This window comes from Epargyreus clarus, unplaced genomic scaffold, assembly GCF_041222505.1.
Source record: "Epargyreus clarus isolate Ecla_fem2 unplaced genomic scaffold, WU_Ecla_fem_2.2 ptg000024l, whole genome shotgun sequence".
Taxonomy (NCBI): Eukaryota; Metazoa; Arthropoda; class Insecta; order Lepidoptera; family Hesperiidae; genus Epargyreus; species Epargyreus clarus.
In genome coordinates, this window is record NW_027332231.1 from 4026506 (window position 1) to 4047172 (window position 20667).

The window sequence follows — 20667 nt, forward strand, 5'->3', positions numbered from 1 at the left end:
TCTCATGGCCATTTGGATTATCTATCTAGACATCCAGGGAGACGGAGCATGCTTCAGACGTACTCTGTGGACAGGAGTATGGGCGTCATACAATTGCAGAATAATATTGTTGAAATGAGAGACTTTACTGTCAATTGCAGACGCCTCAAGCACTGTAGAAAAATCGACATCGGAAGCATCGATTATGATCGGGTATAATTTTTTGCGAAGGTGGGAAATAGTCCCCGATATATAAAAATATGTATGTACTCGTATGTAGTATTGATCGTCATATACAACTCTGCAGTAATACCTATATGTGTACCATTAAGGTGTACGCCATAGTAAATATTTAAATTTGATAGCATATTGTGAAATATTAGAAAAAATCTAAAAGTACAAATAAACAAATAAATAGACAAATATTATAAAAATAAAAAAAAAACGACTGCTTACTGTTCCTACCAGGGTTGTTGCTGATGCAGGTTTTTACTAGATCAGCGGATGCTGATGCTGATTTTTTCAGATTAATATCAGCTGATGCTGATACTGATGCTGATATTTAGAAATACTAAATATAAATATATTTTATACTGAGGTATTTGTACGTCCCTTACGAGAATAGTCTGTTTTAACCGACTTCACAAAATGAGGTGGTTTATCAATTCGACCGTATATATGTTATTTTTTATGTTTGTTCGCGAATAACTTCGTAGTTTATGAACCGAACTGGATGATTTTTGTTTTGTTGCAAAAAAAGATATTTCCAAAGTGGTTCCATTATTGTCACATTGTCACATTATAGTGGTTCCATTGGTTATCGTAAGGGCGACTGGTGCGTTTGTAAGATTTTTAGTATGTCATCACTAAAAAAGGTGAAAAAAAAAAAAAAAAAATACAATCGACTTCCATGTCACTACAAAGCAAAAATCAACTTAAACAAATGTTGGCTCAGCACATATCTCTGAAGCCGGCGCTCATATTGAACACGCTGTTTGCGCCGTTATCCAACGAAAGATATTTAGCACCGACTTCAGAACCATGTACCAAACCAACATCCACTTCAGATACCCTACACTCTGCAGTGACACAGAAGTCGGCATTTGTTTGTTATTTTATTTTTACAAATACTACACTGTGCCGTATCTTTGTTCAATAACGAAATATTTGGTCATATTGCACTTTTCACTGGATGTGGCATTATGAATTGAATACATAATTCTGTTATTGATTGATTGAACTATAATCGAAAGTCATTAATGTCTGACCAAATTACGTTGTCAATACAATCGAATGATTGTTTGATGAGGGAACAAGTGACAACTTATGTTTATAAACCGTCTGTGATTGGCTAAAACTCCACGTGATTTAAGCTCGGTCCCGCCTTCAACGAACACGTTACAACTTCAATATCAGCATTAAAAATCAGCGTCTTTTGTTGCGGATGCGGATGCTGATGCTGATATTTAAAAGAAAGCTGATAATCAGCGGATGCTGACGCTGATGCTGATATTCGGAACAACCCTAGTTCCTACTTACATATGCTCGAAGCAGTCGGATATGAATTTTATCCATAATTAATATTTTAAAATTCGCCTATATAATTATCTTTATTATTACGCCTTTTTATTAGACCTTTTATTCTTTTAGACCTTTGCTCTTATTACCATATAATTGAGTGCCTTGCAGTACTACAGTAAATGTGAATGTGTTTACTGATGTTCAATTTTGTAGATAGATGTTTTGTTTTCCAATTCCTACATTAGCAAGTACGTCATTATTTAAGATCTTGTTGTGAAAGGCATAGCATTTGTTGTTGTCAACACAATGCAAATATTTTTTAATGATATATTATGGAAAAGGGTTCATAATATAAAATAGATTTATTCGGTATTCATGTGTTTAATCAAAGTAATTGTAGTTGGAACATTTGGACAAATGGCAATATAGATTTGTAATTTTTAACATGAAATTCAAAAATCCAGGTGTAGTCTTAGTTGAGGATTTCAGGTGCCACGACGATGGGGGAGACGATACCGGGGGCGACTTGGACGGGTGCGGGGACCACCGGCATGACTGGCATCATGTCTACAGTGTCGACGGGGAAGACTGGCATGATGTCAACAAAATCATGACCTTCGGGGACGACCACTGGCATCACATCAACAATGTTGCCGGGTTGTTCTTCAGGGACCACGACTGGCATAATATCAACGATGTCGGTGGGTTTTTCATCGGGGACAACGATTGGCTGCACGGGGGCGGAGTCAGCCTGTTGTACGTTCACGATGATCTGGACGAGCGGAGAGCTGGCGGGGGCGGGGGCGGGGGCGACGGGGTTAACGGCGATGATATCGACAGGGGTGGGGTCCACAACAGATTCTGGAACTGGGAAGTCGATAATTTCAGGTCCGACATGGATGGGGTGGTATTGATCAATGATTTCCGGTCCGACGTGGATGGGGTGGTATTGATCAACGATTTCCGGTCCGACGTGGATAGGTTGGTATTGGTCAACGATTTCAGGTCCGACGTGAATGGGCTCGTAGTTGTCAACGATAGCAGGTCCCGGGATGATGGGACGGAAGAAGCGGGTGGGGCTGGCAACAGCCACAGCTACCACTGCAGCAGCGATCAACAGGAATTTCATTGTTGTTTTTTTTCTGTGGAGATACAAAGAATTTTCGTTAATTTTATCATCAACCTATTATTGTTCTATTGCTGAGAAGGGTCTCCTCTGAGAACAGTTTAGAATATTTTCTACTACGTCGTTGAAGTGCGGATTGGTATATTTTACCCTTAGATAAAAATTCCCGGACAAAGTTACTTTATGGTTTTCTTCATTAATGACAATTAGTTTCCCAATTTCTATGAAACAAACTTTGAAAAAAAATCGAACTGGGAGGGTCAGCCTTGAAACCTGAATCCCAGTCAATATCATTGTTGTTGATTTATTTTAACACAATGGAGTTCAGTCCAAAAGATTTTACAAGATCTAAGTTCATAATATGTATTAACACATACCTGTTGCCTTTGTACAAATGCTAAAGCTTTGCGCTAAAGTATGATCACTCGTATTAGCTCCAAGCGTTTTATACTATGTTTTATCAATATAAACATCGTAAATCTTGCTTACCAGATAAGTTTTAATTTATTTGCTTACATTTAGGTATAATCTTATAATCCACAGATGTCAATTAACTGACGGACCGCTTAGTGAAGGTATGTAGCATATCTTTCTAGATCGGGCCGTCGGATATTCTATGATTTGTATGGAACGACGATTTTTAATATATTATACCTTTTTCTCGCGTTATTTCTTGCTTAGCTTAATTTAAGTCACGTCCAGAATGGTGCGTTTTTAGGGGCACAAACCTTTTTGGGTCGTCCATATGTCCGTAAAGAAGATTGGGCAAAGTATGGATTCCCTATACGACTACTTCTGAAACTTATTTTATAAGCAGGCTTAAAATTCCTTAAACCTTAACAAAGTATTGCTGGCCGCTCACAAAATGAAATGAAATGAAATGAAATGAAATAATGAAATATATTTATTTGTATAGGCCAACGACGGCACTTAAAAATTGTCAGGTACAATATTTTTCTTAAACTACTACCGGATCGGAACGCGACCTCTACTGAGAAGATCCGGTAAGAAACTCAGTGGGTTTGTCTTTTTTTTTTAATAATAATTATTCTCTTTTTTTAATGCTATTATTTTTACATAATTATAATTAATAAAGCATTAGCTCCAGTATCTTGCACGGACTGTATTCGATCTCAGATAAGATTAGGGTCCTATCTGAGGTCGGCCACGGATGAGCTGCTAACCCTGATGAATTAGTTGTGTGTTGCCTGTATTGAGTATGCTTGCCTTATCACATTCTTCAAACCGGAAAGCAGCAGCGCTTAACACTACTGTTATTAGGCAGAAATGAAAGATGAAAGAGCAGAGTCGAAATACAAAAGGTTAGACCACCTTCTCCAAAACACTTAAAGTCTGCTTTTTTCCTATGCAATTCTTGAAAGTAGGAACAATCCTATATTCATGTGTAACATATAAAAACACGAATATAATCGAATAATCTAGTGTTATTGGTATTATGGTTGACTTTAATAAAAGGATACGAGTAATATAAAGTGCATAGGTATGAGAATAACTCATGATGGAGTGATGTCTTTCACACTAGAGTAATTTGCCAGAAAAGTGGGTGTATAATTTTTCAATCCAGCGTGGAAATATGAAAGTGTAAAAATAGCCAAATCTCTGTTCGTTTTCATTTGGCTATTCACATCCAACTGAAAAAAAATCACCTGTACAGTAGGCGTCACGGCATGAAGGTTTCCCCCTCGTCAACAAAAAAAAGTATTATCGTAAGCTTCTCTCTATAGTCCTTGGACTCTGGTCCAGGGAATACCGTAGCTCTATTCTGTCAGAGCTACGATACCTGCCTGTCGTAAAGGCGACTAAAAGAGGATTTCCGGTGTTGTGAACGGCAAGACCAGCCTGCCAATTATTCCAGCAAGGACCCCTCGTCAACCTTCCTGGAATAATACATACTATTGTGTGTATGACCGCATACCCTTGTCGAAAGAACAGTCGAAAGAAGGTGTGGTGTGAGCATAAAGCAGTCCCGGGCAGCGCCTAGCAGAGGCACTGTACTCAAAGAACTTCTATTGAGTTTCGATGGAGATTGAGGAGTCCTCTAAGTTGCGTTGAGGCCAACCCCTCTCCCTTTTTTAAGTTGAGTTTTACTGGGTAAACGCCCAACTAATCTGGTGACGCTCCCACAGCATCTGATAGCTTTTGAAGGTTTTTGCCTTCGTCAACAAAAAGTTATTATTGTAAGCTAACTAGTAAAACTAAATATTCCTCATCACTGGTCAATGTACCCGATGTTCTTTGGTTTTCACTCTCAAAAAGTTTAAAGATACCGTGACTTTACGTGTCGAATATTTTATTGTTGTAATGAATTAGCGCTTCTTGTTTTGGATGTGACTTAGTTATAAGTATATATTAATATGTATGTTAGTCTGTAAGGTATATATGATATGAACCTCTGTATTCAATTATACTTTTGTATCTTTGTTTATATTTTCTGAAATAAATGATTATTATTATTATATCACTAGGCATAATTCGTAATTCCGTAATACATACATTTACATACAGTACATTATGTAGGTATATAAAAGATTATCTACTTAAGTACATTAATTATTAATTTGTTGCATAGAAAATAAATTACAGTTAACAATTTTAGGTGCGCATTGTCAAGAAATTTTGTATTGTTTAAATTTTAATTTGCAAATACTCATAGAAATAAGTCTGTAAAGTCCTGATTATTTGTTCAGATCAAAATAAAACACACAATCTTCAAATAGATGTAGTGTAAAATCTGAGCAAATATCAACAAGATATAAAACTAAAGTTATGATTATAAATTTTTAACTCCATTCAAGCCAGAAAATTAGTTGATGGTGTTCAAAAAATTGGATAAATTTTCGTAATTCATACCTAAGAACACTTCCATCAAAATAACTTTCAAATAATATAAAATTACCAAGGTACCAGACAATTAAATCAACAACTTTCTTTAACGTCGGAATGTATAATATTAGAGAGATTTAAGAAGAATTGAGCTTCCTTCTTAAGTATTCCTGAAGTGCTATGACATGGGGCTCTAAAAAAAGGTGCAAAAAGAGCTATTCTCCAAAGCCGGCGATGCATTCACGACTTCTCTGATGCAGCTACAAGCTAATGTTTATAAGCAAAGGTGATTTTCTATTATTAGGTAGGCCTGCTTCCTAATTTTTATGTCTAATTGTAAATCAATAACAGTGTCGATCTTAGTAATCTGGACCAAATGCACCGGAATAATGTTCTTCAGACTTTTTTGATATTTATTTTTCACGTGATATGTAAATCAATATTTAATTGTAAAAAAATGTCTATTTCAAGATTACAGATATTTATGCTTATCTTATAAAATTATCCAATACTTCAGAAAGATTTAGTAAATCACATTTAAATTAAATTTAACTGCAGCAATTTTGATTTTAAAGTTTACTGTTAATTATGCCACATTATGTTGTAGTATTATTTACAAATAAATATTTTTTATTTCTTTCTTTCATTCCACTTCCGTTGTTTTCCTAATTTTGTTCAACATAATACGGAAGCAGGCCCTTAGCAAGCCTTTAACAGGCTTATCTTATTGTTAAAATATAAACTTAGAATAGAAATAACCTTATAAGCATTAATTTACTCTTGAGTTCACCTTAGGTTTATCACGTAGGTTGTGGTGTACTTTCTGAACTATTTACTATTTTCAACACACAAATGAAGAACTTTGGTGATAAAAAATGATTAATATTAAAAAAAAAGATTAAAGTAAATCAAATTATTTTTTATTCAACGTTTTAATCAAATGCATGGCAGTCGTAATATTTGGATAGCTGTTAAATAGGTCTTATTTTTAACATGAATCCAGATCTAAACTTAGTTGAGGATTTCAGGAGCCACGACGATGGGGGAGACGATTCCGGGGGCGACGACGACGGGCTCGAGGGGAGCGGGGAGCTCATCCACCACCTGGACGGGTGTGGGTACCACTGGCATGACTGGCATGATATCTACAGTGTCGACTGGGAAGACTGGCATGATATCAACAATGTCGACTGGGTGCTCTTCGGGGACGACTGGCATGATTGGTGTCATATCAATAACGTCGACGGGTTTGGGGTGCTCGGGGGCGGATCCAGACTGTTGAACGTTCACGATGATCTGGACGAGCGGGGAGCTGGCGGGGGCGGGAGCGACGCCAACAGGGGTGGGGAGCAGAGCTTCTTCGGGTACAGGGAAGTCGATGATGGCGGGGCCACCGGAGATAGGGTGGTCGATGATTTCAGGTCCGACATGGATGGGGTGGTATTCATCAATGATTTCAGGTCCGACGTTGATAGGGTGGTATTCATCAATGATTTCCGGTCCGACGTGGATAGGCTGGTATTCGTCAACGATTTCAGGTCCGACGTGGATGGGTTCGTAGTTGTCAACGATAGCAGGTCCCGGGATGATGGGACGGAAGAAGCGGGTGGGGCTGGCAACAGCCACAGCTACCACTGCAGCAGCGATCAACAGGAATTTCATTGTTGTTTTAGTTCTGTAAATATGCAGAGAATATTGTTAACTTCATCATTAATTATATGCAAGACAAAATCAAGACAAAATGGAATTAAATCAAATGCATTTCTTAGTATTTTCATACATACCTGTTGGCTTTGTACTAATGTGAAACCTTTGCACCAAAGTATGACCGAGAGTGAGAAAGTCATGCGTTTTATACTAAATTTTTATCAATTGAAGCTTAATACTCATAATAAGATAAGTTATTATTTATTTTCAGACATTACTTAGTAATCTTTTGATAGTGCGTCATGATGGCGTGTGATGGGTATGACATTCGTTCCCTGGAAACAGGGGAGGTCCTTGGTATGGGATCTTACATGTGTTGACACCATGGCACCGTCTCATATTCGGGCGACCTCGATGCATGCTGGTGCGGCAGCCGAATCTGCGGAGGCTGTGAAGCGGCGCAAATATGCTGCTATTTCACACAATTATATATATATATATATATTTTTATAATATAAGAGTAGCAGCCGAGCATGCAGTCCACCTGATGGTAAGTGGCTACTGCCGCCCATGGACATCTGTAATCAACCCCAGATAGGATTAGATATTCCTACCTGAGGTCGGCCACAGATGCGCCGCTACCCCAGAGGACTAAGCTGGAACGCCTCGGAAAAGTCTGTCTCCCTTACCACACCCTTCAAACCGGAACACAGCAGCACCTAACACTGCTGTTATTAGGTAGAAATAGGTGTGGCGGTGGTGCCGCCGGAGTCGAACCACATTGGGTTCTACCACCTTCATAAGTTCACATTTCACAGTATTAACTGTGTGACATTTTGACGTAAACAACACAAAATTACATGGGCGTCGATCTGTCATCGAGAAAATAAAGAAATGGAAATAGTATAATGAAACGTATACTTTATATAAAGTATGACCATCACACTCATATATTTATGAAATATGTTTCTTTCATACAATAAATAACCTTGTAATTATTGCATGATAGTACCACGAATATTATAACAATGACTAAAATGTACCTGATAAATCTGTAATTTCGCTTGTGATCTTGCATAGCATGGGAAATAAGAAATAAAAGTAAAGAAGTAAAGGCAAAAATCTTATGTTCCTGCTCGATCCACTTGTAAACAATGAAGGACACGAGCCTGTGTGAATAAAATAAATATTTCATTGTTATTTCTTGAGGTTGAAAAAGTAAAAGTTATACATATGTTGTGTAATGTGTTTAGCAAGTACAAAACAGTAGGTGCTTTGTCCTTACAAAACAGCAAATATTGTGAATATTATAATGTATGTAAAGCATAAATATTCTGCGGTGTAGCTATAATTCAATTTATAATCGTAGAGAGTAATTTTTTATAGCGTTTTGTATAATATACAGGAAAAAAATAAATTTTATAATAAAACTAAAGAAATTTATTTACTATCAGGTATTTATTTATTCTTTGTTGTTACATTTTAGATACCTTTACAGTTAAAGTCCATAATTTAGTAGAGGATTTCAGGAGCGACGACGACGGGGGCGACAATGATGGGGGCAACGTTGACGGGCTCCAAGGGGAGCGGGGAGTTCATCTACCACTTGGACGGGCTTGGGGGCGGCGGGGGCCTCATCGACGACGATGACGGGTGTAGGGGGAATTTCGGGGACGACGTAAATTTGTAATTAATTGGACGTTGTAAAATTCTCATAAAGATTTCACGTAGTTTCATAGAAGAGCCTATGCATGTACAACAATTGTACTAATGTGTATGTGTTTACAAAAATGTAGTACATACGATTAAAAAGTTACACTTATGAACTTAATAATTAAGTGAAATTAAATAATACCATTTAATATGAAAAATACGTTTAATAATAATAATAGCACTATTCGGATATCAGATTAGTAAGTCTTTAGTTAAGGATTTCAGGGGCCACGACGACGGGGGCGACGATGATGGGGGCGACGTTGACGGGCTCCAAGGGGGCAGGGGCCTCGTCAACCACGAGCACAGGGGTAGGCTCGGGGACGACGACTGGCATGATGTCAACAATGTCGATTGGGTGCTCCTCGGGGATGACAGGCATGACTGGCGTCATGTCAACAACATCGACGGGTTTAGGGTGCTCGGGGGCGGACTCAGACTGTTGCACGTTCACGATGATCTGGACGAGCGGGGAGCTGGCAGGGGCGGGAGCGACGGGGGCAACGGCAACAGGGGTGGGGGCCAAAGCGCCTTCGGGGATAGGGAAGTCGATGATGGCGGGCCCGCTGGAGATGGGGTGGTCAATGATTTCAGGTCCGACTTGAATAGGATGGACACTGTCCACGATTTCAGGTCCGACGTGAATGGGCTCGTAGTTGTCCACGATAGCGGGTCCCACGGAGATGGGACGGAAGCGGGAGGGGCCGGCGACGGCCACGGCGACCACAGCAGCAGCGATCAACAGGAATTTCATTGTTATTTATTTCTGTAAAGATACAAAGAATATATTGTTAATATATATATATTCAACTAATTGTATAATAATAATTATGATTTGTTACCCAACCTGTTTTTCTTGTTGAAATGCTAAAGCTTTGTGCTAAAGTATGATCGTTCGTATGAAACTGTAGGGTTTTATACTAAATCTTTATCAAACTAAACATCTTAAATACAATTAGATTAACCTTTAATACATTTTCCTATATTAAAAAAAAATAATCTTCTAATAAAGATATAACAATTAGAACTTAATAAAGATAAAATCAATTTATTGGGTCGTTCGAACTACTCGTATATGGATTCTAAGAAGCGTGACGTTAATAAAAATTATTGCATGGTTTTTCCTTGTACTCATACTTTGTACTCAAACTTTATGTGATACAAAAAGTAGTAATGAAAGCTTCCTATTTTACACACTGGATAGAATAGAATATCCATTAATAATATGACATTGAAATTGAACATTGTACAATAATGATGATTATAGATAATGTGACATCCAAAGATATCGGCACAAAAGATAGGATTAGCACTAAATATGCATGACTGTGGACGTATAATGATTTATTAGAAGGATAATCAATGAACATTTACCACCAGGAGGACAAAAAGCACGTTCGGTGCTAATTGTTCAATCCAAACCTATATTTTTTTATAAGGTAGACTATTATTGCAATGTTTTTATGGATGAGCTTATTAGGCGGGAGTTAGGGGGTTCATAGAAAGAATAGGCGAAAAATGTGTTTGCGAAATCTGTTGCACATTTTGTATCTGTCATGAGTTACTCGCAAAATATCGTCTGCTGTTATATATGCAAGATCGTCATATAAGGGCGGACAAAACCGTTTAAAATTTGCCTTTTTCGTGTGAAGTTTGAAACTTGTTAATTTTTCTACATTTATGGACTTTTGAAGCTCCTCATAACAAAGAAACCCCTAGCTTATATGAGTTATAGATTATAGTAACTCATATTTTTGTCTTCATTTTTTTTGTTACTTTTACTTAAAAAAACTTGGCGGACACACAAAAGAAAGGAATTAACCTTATTTTTATTGCGGCCATATTAATTTATTATTAAAATCCACAACAGAAGTTATCTGAAGATAAAAAATAAATTTACAATATGATGAGATAAAACTTGACAAGTATTCTATTGTAAAGATTATACAGTTATCAATTAATTTAATAGATTTATGGTCTCCTTGACTCCTTATTGGTTTATTGCCAATTTTGTTATAAAATAGTGTAAGCCAATGTGAATATACCTATTATCTAACTATTTAATTTATGCTAATTATTATTAATTAATTACAAAATTCTATAAGTACATTCTCAAAAACCGACTATGACTATTCGATTACGACTATGGGTAACTTAAGGGTAGAAATGCTATTTTGAACACCGCATAAGCTAACCAAATTCTGCACTACATCGTATATTTGGGCAAGAATTAGTAGCGTCGTAGGATCATGAGCGGCCGGGGCAAGACTTCAATTTTGTACCCCTGGGATTATTTGAAGTTTGCGTCCTCTAATACTTTTCTAAAAAGAAAATTATCTTATTTCATCCAGTTTGAAATTTGTGCCTCTCGCAGACTCAATGTAATTGTAATATATGTATAGATTAAACAGTTTCTTTTGTTGTGTGGGTCGGCAATATAAGCCTCACTAAAGATTGCCGCCCTGGCAACTGCCCACAGCTTGTACCTAGCTACGATGCTGAGATGATCACAAACTTTTCACAATGTAATTGATTTGTGCAATTTTCAATATCATTAAGTATTTATTCACTGACGTCAGCGTGGTACTCGTATCTATCGACTGTATTTTTTATTGACATAAACTTCCGTTTACGGATTACACGTATTAGTTATCATGCGGGTGGTAAATGATAAATAATGCAAGTGTATTACGCGAAACGTAAACTTTTCTTGTGATAACAGAGTATTTTATACGAGTCCATTGTGCAGCTGGGCAGCTCATTTGAGGTTAACTATAGATAAATGATAAGACCTCGAGGTCAGCCATAGATGATTGGCTACTTCTGAAGATTAACTCTCTTACTTCCCTTCAAATCAGAACACAGCAGTGCTTGGCACGTGTATAGAATGCTTTTAGTATATTATATATTCAATATAATATTAACACTATCCTCAATATTCTTATTACGATATGATCGAGAGGTACAGAAACAGATAATAAAACATTTTATTTAAAAATAGGTTTATTAATTTATAATTTAACATTATTATTCAGATTGAAGGCGCATTATTTGGATATAAGATTAATAGATGATTAGTTGAGTATTTCGGAGGTCACGACGACTGGGGAGACGATACCGGGCTAAGGGGCTATGGGGGTTTAATCTACCACTTCGACGGGCTTGAGTGATGTGGGGAGTTGATCCTCCACTTCGATGGGCTTGAGTGGTAAGAGAGACTCTTCCGCCACTTCGACGGGTTTGGGGGGTGTAGGAGGCTCGGGAACGACTGGCAGGGCATCAATAACCTCCACTGGATTAGGCTTAATAGGAGTGTTTTCAGCCTTCTGCACGTTCACGTTTACGATTACTAGGACAATTGGATATCTAGTGGCGTCAGGAGCAGGAGGGGAAGGGGCGGCCGGGTTAGGAGTAGGAGCAGGTGCGGCAGGAGCAGATGGACCAGGAGTCGGGGCAGGTGGGGCAGGAGGGGCTGGTGGGGCAGGTGCAGGGGCAGGCTCAGATGGGGCAGGAGAAGGGGCTGGTGGGGCAGGGGCAGGGGCAGGCTCGGACGGGGCAGGAACTGGGGCTGGTGGGGCAGGGGCAGACTCCGACGGGGCAGGAACAGGGGCTGGTGGGGCAGGTGCAGGCTCGGACTGGGCAGGAACAGGGGCTGGTTCGGCGGGGGAAGGAGCTGGGTTAGAGGGGGCAGGAGCAGGGGCTGGTTGAACAGGGGTATGATCAGGCTCAGACGGGGCAGGAACAGAAGCTGGTGGAGCAGGGGCAGGAGCAGGGTCAGTCGGAACAGGAACAAGGTTTAGTGGAGCGGGGGTAGGAGCAAGTGGGGCAGGGTCAGACGGGGCAGGAGCAGGATGTTCGGGATTCGGCTCGAGAACTCCTTCGGGGACAACGACGACAGAGGGACCATCAGAGAAGAGCTCCGGCAGGTCAAGAGCTTCAAGGAGTAGTTGCTCGATCATGGCAGCGGTCGCTGGGTCAGTGCTGGAGCTGTTGATAGCAGCAATGATTTCCTGAATTTCAGCGTCTCCTACGGACAGGCGGACAGGGCCAGCCGAAGCCACAGCGATCATAACGATTGCGATGAAGTATTTCATGATGATCTGTTATTACAGATTTATTTATTATTTATGAGTTAATCTAAAATTCTTAAGAGGTAAACATGTACGTCGTCATCGTTAACCCAATTCTGTTCCACTGTCTTCTCTCAGAATGAGATGAGGGGGGTTAAGCCCATAGAACGCTTGCCAGGTGATGAGTGGCAGTCTTTACTTTAGAGAACTAAGTAAGTAAGTAAAGCAGTGATAGCCTAGTGGTTAAGAAACCCGGCCTCTCGATCGAGGGGTCCGAGGTTCAAATCCCAGGCACGTATTTAAAGTTATGTGAGTATTAGAAATTAATTATCTAATTTATTTTGTATTAGAAATTAATTATCTATCTAATTATCTTGCTAAACGGTGTAAACAAACATCGCGTGGAAAACTGCGTACCAGACAGCTTTATAAAAAAAAATCTCAAAGGTATTTGAAGTCTACCAATACGCACTTGACCAGCGCGGTGGATAATGGCCTAATTCTTCTCATTATGAGAGGAGACCTGTACCCAACATTGGGACAGTAATGGGTTGCTGATGACTTTACAAAACTAACCTTTTATTAAAAACTTCCTCACGATGTATTTCTTCCCCGTTTAGTCACACATCCGAAAGATTTACTTCCGTTATGCCTATTAGTGCATACTTTTGTTTGGTATTCTTTGGATTCTATCTATTTACTCTTGTCAAGTAGGGATGGGTTTTTATACTAAAAAATATCTTTCATCATCATCATATCATATTGATAACTATAAGATGCATAGATAAAATCTCTATCTTAGAATACCAATGTCAGGAGATGAAAATGAAAATAAATAAGATTACGTGCTATGTATGTACATTACGTACATAGTAGATATAAATAAAATCATAAGTACCTAACCACATCTTTCATACTGTAGAAGTAGCAAGGGAGCATGCAGGTCACCTGATGGTAAGTGGCAACTGTCGCCCATGGAAAACTATAAACAACCCCAGATAGGATAAGAATCCTACCGGTAGTCGGTTATGGAGACCTCTTATAAGTATAGTAGCTGACCCGGCAAACGTATTGCCATATAATAAAAAAAATGGTAAGGGTGAACAACCCTTACCACTAAGAGGTATGAAAATAGATAGTAGCTGATTCTCAGACCTACTGAATATGCATATAAAATTTAACTAACTAATTTAAGGAGTACGGTAACTAACATTGTGACACGAGAATTTTATATATAAGATAAGTGTACATCCTTTAAGCCATAACATAGCAGCGTTACATTACTTTTATAAGGAATTAACAGATATGGTGGTAGTGCCCACAGAGTTGAATCGCGTAGGTTTCTACCACCTTTACACTGCAACGATAATAATAAAAGGAATCTTATGATATTATTTAGAACATTCAGTATATTATATTACAAATGAAGGATAACTGTCGGTCCGAGATGAAGCAGGCATAATCACATTACAATCACTCAGCCGTCTAAGCACTTCCTTTCTTGAAGACTTAGCTTAAGGTTTATGTTATCTAAGTACTCGTGTTTGCGATTACCGACGACACTGTGTTTTATCTAGATCAAGATCTATCAAAATAACATCACAACATTATTAACAAACTATTTCATCGGTTACATCTCTGACTTGCTTAATATCCATGTAGATAAGTTTAAAGACCGGACGAGCACCATGTAGCATAGACGAGGAAATAAAATCTTCATATATGACACTTTTATTTGGCTGACAAACAGAGATTATTTATTTCGGGCTCCCTTCTCGTAACAGTGGCAGATTTACCAATGGGCTAAATAGGCTGGAGGTACGGGCGGCAGTTTTTAGGGGCGGCAAAATTATCCCAGGTATCCAGGTAGCGCAAATCCTTCGTTGTTTTAAAATCCCCCTTAACTAAGCTATGTCTACATATCCTCAGAGGGTAGGACCTTTTGTGGGACTGTGTGTATTGGGTTCTGTTGAAAGTGAGACAACGTTTATCGCCCAAATACTAACAGTGCGAAGAGTGCAATCATCTACAACAGGAAACGAACTACGTATCAATAATATTGGCTAATCCCGTTAAATGATAACTTCTTTATTGATTTATTGTTTCATGTTTTTAGGTAAGCAAGGTTATATGACTTGCTAAATTTCTTTATCATAATATAGTATAATAAAATACCAAATTCTAATATCGTAAATATTATTATTACAATCATAGTCCAAGATATTATGTGGTTAATATTAGGATTTAAGTATAAAAAAATAATGCTTAAATAGAAAAAAAGTTGTTTAATTATTTCTATTGTTTAGTTTTTTATATTGGCCTACTTTAATACTGAACTAAGTAAGTTTTTTTATTTGAAGTAGCGAACGATTATGTTAGTATTTTCAATTAATAGGTACTAATTTGTACTATTTCATTTTTTAGTCTAGCCTAGGTTAACTATTAATGAGGCGCGCCAAAAAAGTTACGTTATTAGTCGCGCGGGGTCGATAGTAACCCCAATATGTTTGAGGTTAAATAAAAAATATTATAAGTAATTATTAATATTGTTGATTTTTATTTTATTACTTAACTATTTATCTTTAAGCTTATTAATAGCAAAAAAATATTTAATATATTCCAACACTAAATATTTTTTTTTTGTGAATATAAGTTTAGTTAAAAATCGTAGAATTCTTTTTTCGTGGGGTCATCACATATAAATTTGGCAAGTTTATGTCACTTAAAAGTTGTTTTTATATATGAACAAAATAAATGACCAGTAAATCAACAAAATAAATGAAAGAAATGCATAAAATTAATATTTTTCAAATATATTCCTAACTAAATTCGAAGTTCAAATTTTGAACTACGTTGTTAGTCGCGCGGGGTCGCGGCGACCCCAAGCATTAATTTACAGCATCAGTTCTACTGCATGAGCAACTCTAAGGCGAGAGGGACTGAGGAGTCAGGAAGCTACCAGAAATTTCCACTTGCTATTGTAAAAAACAAAAAGTTAACTAGAATTTAAAATCACTTGAGGTCGCGCAGACCCCGCGCGCCTAATTAAAGGTTGAAATAGTGTGGGTAAGTTCTTTTTATAAGATTTAAGTAACAGACAATAATACAGTTCACGTTATGGTCATTGCCGCCCATGGATATCTGTGACTAATTCACGGTTTCTACTCGAAATCGATTGCAGATGCATTGCCTACCCCTGAGGTATAAGATGGTCGTAGCATAATTAACCAGACGGTATGGACCTTTCCGTCGAAAGGCAGCTATTTCACCCTAGAAATAGGCTGCTAATAGGTGTGGCGACAGTACCCGATAAAACCATACTGGCTCTGCCACCTTTCTATGACCATTAGGTACTTATTAAGATTACCTTAAGGTACCTACATAAGGTTTATAGATATAAAACTATATTGTTAATGGAGATATAAAATACATCACTTACTAGGAAAATTATTCTTTTACTTTTTTTTTTGGGATTATGGACATTTTTTCCTTTTCGTTTAAACAGCTTAAGTATAGGTATATGTTTATTAATATACATCCATGTTTCCTGCGTTTGTACTTCTAATTATTATAGTGCGTTGTATAGTTTTATTATACGTAGATATATGGCCCTATGATTGATTACTAAAAGATAATGTTTGGGTATAAAAGCCAATCATTTTTCCAAATAGACATAGACAGGTGCTAAGTAAACGGTAGGTGAAAATATTTTTTCGTAAATATCCGTAATTATTTAGTATATGATATGATGAAATTTTAGACAAAAACTTCGAATAAAAGTTGAAAGCTTATATGCCTACATTTGTGACGTAACGTGTGCGTTAAAATTATAATAAGCTGCTATTAAAAATATTTTTATGTTTACAGATCACCATGAAATACTTCATCGCCCTCGCTTTGATCGCCGCCGTGGCTTCGGCGCGCTTAATCACTGGAGTACCCACTCCTCAGTTATTAGAAGACCCTGAAATCATGGAAATCATTGCTGCCATCCACAGCCCTAGCACTGACCCCGCCACCGCTGCCATGCTCGAGCAGCTGCTCCATGAACTCCTTGATGCTTTGAAGCCGGAGCCCATCCACGTCGGACCTGAAATCGTCGACCACCCCATATCCGTCGGACCTGAAATTATCGACTTCCCAGTCCCAGAAACCGTTGTGGACCCCACCCCTGTCGACATCATCGCCGTTAACCCCGTCGCCCCCGCCCCCGCCCCCGCCAGCTCCCCGCTCGTCCAGATCATCGTGAACGTGCAACAGTCTGAAGCCGCCCCCGTGCACCCTAACCCCATCGACGTTGTTGATATGATGCCAGTCATGCCAGTCATCCCCGAAGAGCACCCAATCGACATTGTTGACATCATGCCAGTCATCGTCCCCGAGCCTACCCCTGTGCTCGTGGTTGACGAGGCCCCTGCCCCCTTGGAGCCCGTCAACGTCGCCCCCATCATCGTCGCCCCCGTCGTCGTGGCCCCTGAAATCCTCAACTAAAGACTTACTAATCTGATATCCGAATAATGCTATTATTTTTATTAAACGTATTTTTCATATGAAATGGTACTTATTATTTATTTTCACTTAATTATTAAGTTCATAAGTGTTACTTTTTAATCGTATGTACTACATTTTTGCAAACACATACACATTAGTACAATTGTTGTACATGCATAGGCTCTTCTATGAAACAACGTGAAATCTTCATGAGAATTTTACCTGACCCGACAAATAGTGATATTGTAAAGCCTAACTAAAGTAATATACCTACTGCATACTTAGTTAAAAATGGGTAATAAAGAAAAAAGTCGTGAAGAAACCTACGCGCCTGAGAGTTGTTAAAGACAAGTTCTCAAGGGTGAGTAAATACACTAATCCGCACGGAGTCAGCATAGGCGACTATGGCATAAACCCTTTTTACTCAGGTAATGATGTGCCGAGTCGGCCATTTTTGGTATTCGAGTACTTTAGTACTCATATAAAAAATAATAGAGTCAGTACTCGAGTCTAGAGTACTCACAGTGTACTCGAGTTACTTACGAAGTACTCGAGTACTTTGTAACACACAGTCCAAAAACGAAGACAAAAAAAAAGGTGCCTAAACTAAACAAAATTAATCAAGTTGTTACTTGCACAATTGTTGTGGTATTCACTCGTTTGCCTATATAAGGTACATAAGACTGGAGTCAGTGTACGAGTACCGTCAGTATTCGAGTATCACTGGTAGGTACTCGAGAATCACTTTTTAGTACTCGAGTATGCGAGTTTATGTATACTCGAGTACTGACTCAAGTCGATCTGACTCGGCACATCTCTACACTCAAGCCAGTGCCTCCGCTTTGAATGGCTGGATACTGATCTAGCAGTGGACAGCAATGGGTTGACGATGATTTGAATTAAATACATGAGGTCCTGAGTTTTGTTGTTGGTTAAGTATTTTAAAATGGGTTTTGTTTAATGGATATGTTCTTCGTGAATATTCCATGTAAATATTGAGGGTGCTTAGTTTAATTTCCCTATTACTTATATTGTATTATACAACAATTCGAAAGAAAGAAAGAGAAACAAATTCGAGAAACAAATTCAAAATAAAACAGATTTATATATTAAAGAAGTTTATTGCATCGAACGTCAAACGGCTTACATTCTGTGATGAAATTAGAATGCAGGAGCCTGGAACTTAGATTCAGTTCTTGATTTGAGGGGCGATGATGATGGGGGCGACGTTGACAGGTTCGAAGGGAAGCTGGTCAGCGACTTGGACAGGAGTGGGGGGAAGAGGGAGGTTGTCGGCGACGATCACAGGCTCGAGAACGATAGGATTGTACTCAGCCACTTGAACAGGAGTGGGCAGCTCGATAGGCTCAGGTTTTTCCAAGCCATCAACAGTGACTGGGGAGCCTCCGACGAAATCCTCAGGTTTCTGGACGTTCACGATGATTTGCACCAGAGGAGGCGTGGGAGCAACGCTTTCAGGGACTGGGAAGTCGACGATTTCAGGTCCGACGTGGATGGGCTCGTAAGACTCGACTGGTTCAGGTACAACTTGGATGGGTCGAGGCCTGATATGTTCAAGAATTCTGCGGATCTTCTCCTTTATAGCCTCAATGATGGCCGGGTTAATGTCGGGGCGGTTGATAAGATCAACCATCTCTTCTAGTTCGGCCTGGTCTAAAGTGGGCTTGGCCGCGGCCAAAGCGAACAGGGCAAAGACAATGAAGAATTTCATCTTTGATCGCCTGCAAGTAAGACACATGAAGTTAGGTCTATAAATGGAAAAAGAAACAGCTATAACAGACTTAGCTCTAGACAGACGGACCGCATTTCAACTGCAATCCAACCGCAAATTGCAGTTCAGGTGCAGTTTGAATGCAGTTGACACGACTGCAATAGAACTGCAAACCAAACACGCAGTCCAATTGCAGCCCAATTGCAGTCGTGTCAACTGCTTCCAAACTGACTGATTGCAGTTTAAATGCGGTCCGTCTGTCTAGAGCCTAATTTATAGAACTATGCCCGACCTACGTAGTGACTATTTATTAATCTGTGGCCCGAGGTCATTAACCCCTTATTAAATTATTGCTGGTAATAAACCACCTACAATAAAAAACATACTACATTGGTCAAAGGGAAGTATGAAGGGGTTGATTTCACCCAATTTTAAGAATTTGCGTTGCAGTACTCTTCAGCTCGTATGTTTTGTTACAATATTCTCCTATGCCACGAAAAGAAGTTTTTTCTAACGACCTTTTTCCTTATTAACCATAAGCAACGGAAAAAAACATTTTTATTTTGTTAACAATTTGAAAATATCAGAGTACGCGCCTGCGAATTTAAGTTCAAATCGCCACCGAGAGAAATCAAATTTCAAAACACTAGGCTCCTTGTTATTATGTTGACTTTTTACAACTCATCAAGAGATGGCGCCGCAATATTCTGAATCATGTTAATTAAGTCTTAGCATTTGGCATAGATACAAGCTCAAAAGTCGCTATCTACACTCATGGCCCCACGTTAGGATTTTTTCTGTCATGAGTGCCATGGATAAGTACATACAAAGACGAATACACAAACACTGACAGTGACACAGACCGAGAACAGGGCCAATCCATTGTTTAGATGTCTGTCTAGGCGGGGATCGAACCCCGAACCCGAACCCAATGCGTGTCAAATCGGCATGAAGGCAAGGTGACCACGGGTCATGTGAGACTGTCGGAGCATGGCCTCTCCCCAGGGAATATATATTAGCTATACAATTACAAAGTATGTATATACAAAAATTTACTTACTTCTTAGCTTCTGTAGACACTAAGTAGATGCGTCAAAGGTCGGAACTGCAGGCTTTATATACGGGAACGTTATCAATGCGCTTTATAGTCTTACTGCAGGTATCTAGAAAGGTCGGATTATTACCTAATTTCAGATTAAGAAATTTATGGCCCATATTTAAATAAATTCTTATTGCTAGGCAGAGTCCAGGTGGTATTTCCACGTTTTATCAATAGCCGAATAGCCGTGTTTGCTTGTTGTGTTAAGAAGAAGTTGAGTCTTTAGTGATTATCAAATACTGGTCTGAGGTAGTTAAAGTTAACAGCTATACGAATCAGTGAAGTATTTACCAGCAGGCTGAGTAGACGGGAGCCTAGGACGGCAGATTTCAGGGGCGGCAAATTTTGGGCCATTTTTCACATTGCTTTACAATTCTAATATGCATAGTTTCTATTTGGTTATGTTGTAAATCTTGATGGTAATATTAATGAATTTGCCAAGTCT

At 38.7% G+C, this 20667-nt stretch overlaps 4 protein-coding genes across 4 annotated transcripts; 1 reads left to right on the plus strand and 3 right to left on the minus strand.

Annotated features, from left to right (window-relative positions):
- Window positions 1-1972: 1972 nt before the first annotated feature.
- On the minus strand, window positions 1973-3036 carry LOC140752536 (uncharacterized). Its single transcript, XM_073086874.1, has 2 exons — window positions 3004-3036; window positions 1973-2642 (listed from the first exon to the last, which is right to left on the minus strand). Exon 2 carries the CDS (start codon window positions 2627-2629, stop codon window positions 1973-1975), a length of 657 nt encoding a protein of 218 aa, XP_072942975.1. The 5' UTR covers window positions 2630-2642; window positions 3004-3036.
- Window positions 3037-6429: 3393 nt separating this feature from the next.
- LOC140752538 (uncharacterized) lies at window positions 6430-9703 on the minus strand. Its single transcript, XM_073086875.1, has 5 exons — window positions 9678-9703; window positions 9081-9596; window positions 8721-8795; window positions 7489-7589; window positions 6430-7145 (listed from the first exon to the last, which is right to left on the minus strand). Exons 2-5 carry the CDS (start codon window positions 9582-9584, stop codon window positions 6482-6484), a joined length of 1344 nt encoding a protein of 447 aa, XP_072942976.1. The 5' UTR covers window positions 9585-9596; window positions 9678-9703; the 3' UTR covers window positions 6430-6481.
- A 7069-nt stretch (window positions 9704-16772) lies between these two features.
- Window positions 16773-17423, plus strand: LOC140752442 (uncharacterized). The gene has a single exon (XM_073086736.1). The coding sequence runs from the start codon at window positions 16774-16776 to the stop codon at window positions 17389-17391; it is 618 nt and encodes a 205-aa protein (XP_072942837.1). The 5' UTR covers window position 16773; the 3' UTR covers window positions 17392-17423.
- A 1157-nt stretch (window positions 17424-18580) lies between these two features.
- Window positions 18581-19150, minus strand: LOC140752539 (uncharacterized). The gene has a single exon (XM_073086876.1). It carries the CDS (start codon window positions 19148-19150, stop codon window positions 18581-18583), a length of 570 nt encoding a protein of 189 aa, XP_072942977.1.
- Between the last annotated feature and the right edge of the window lie 1517 nt (window positions 19151-20667).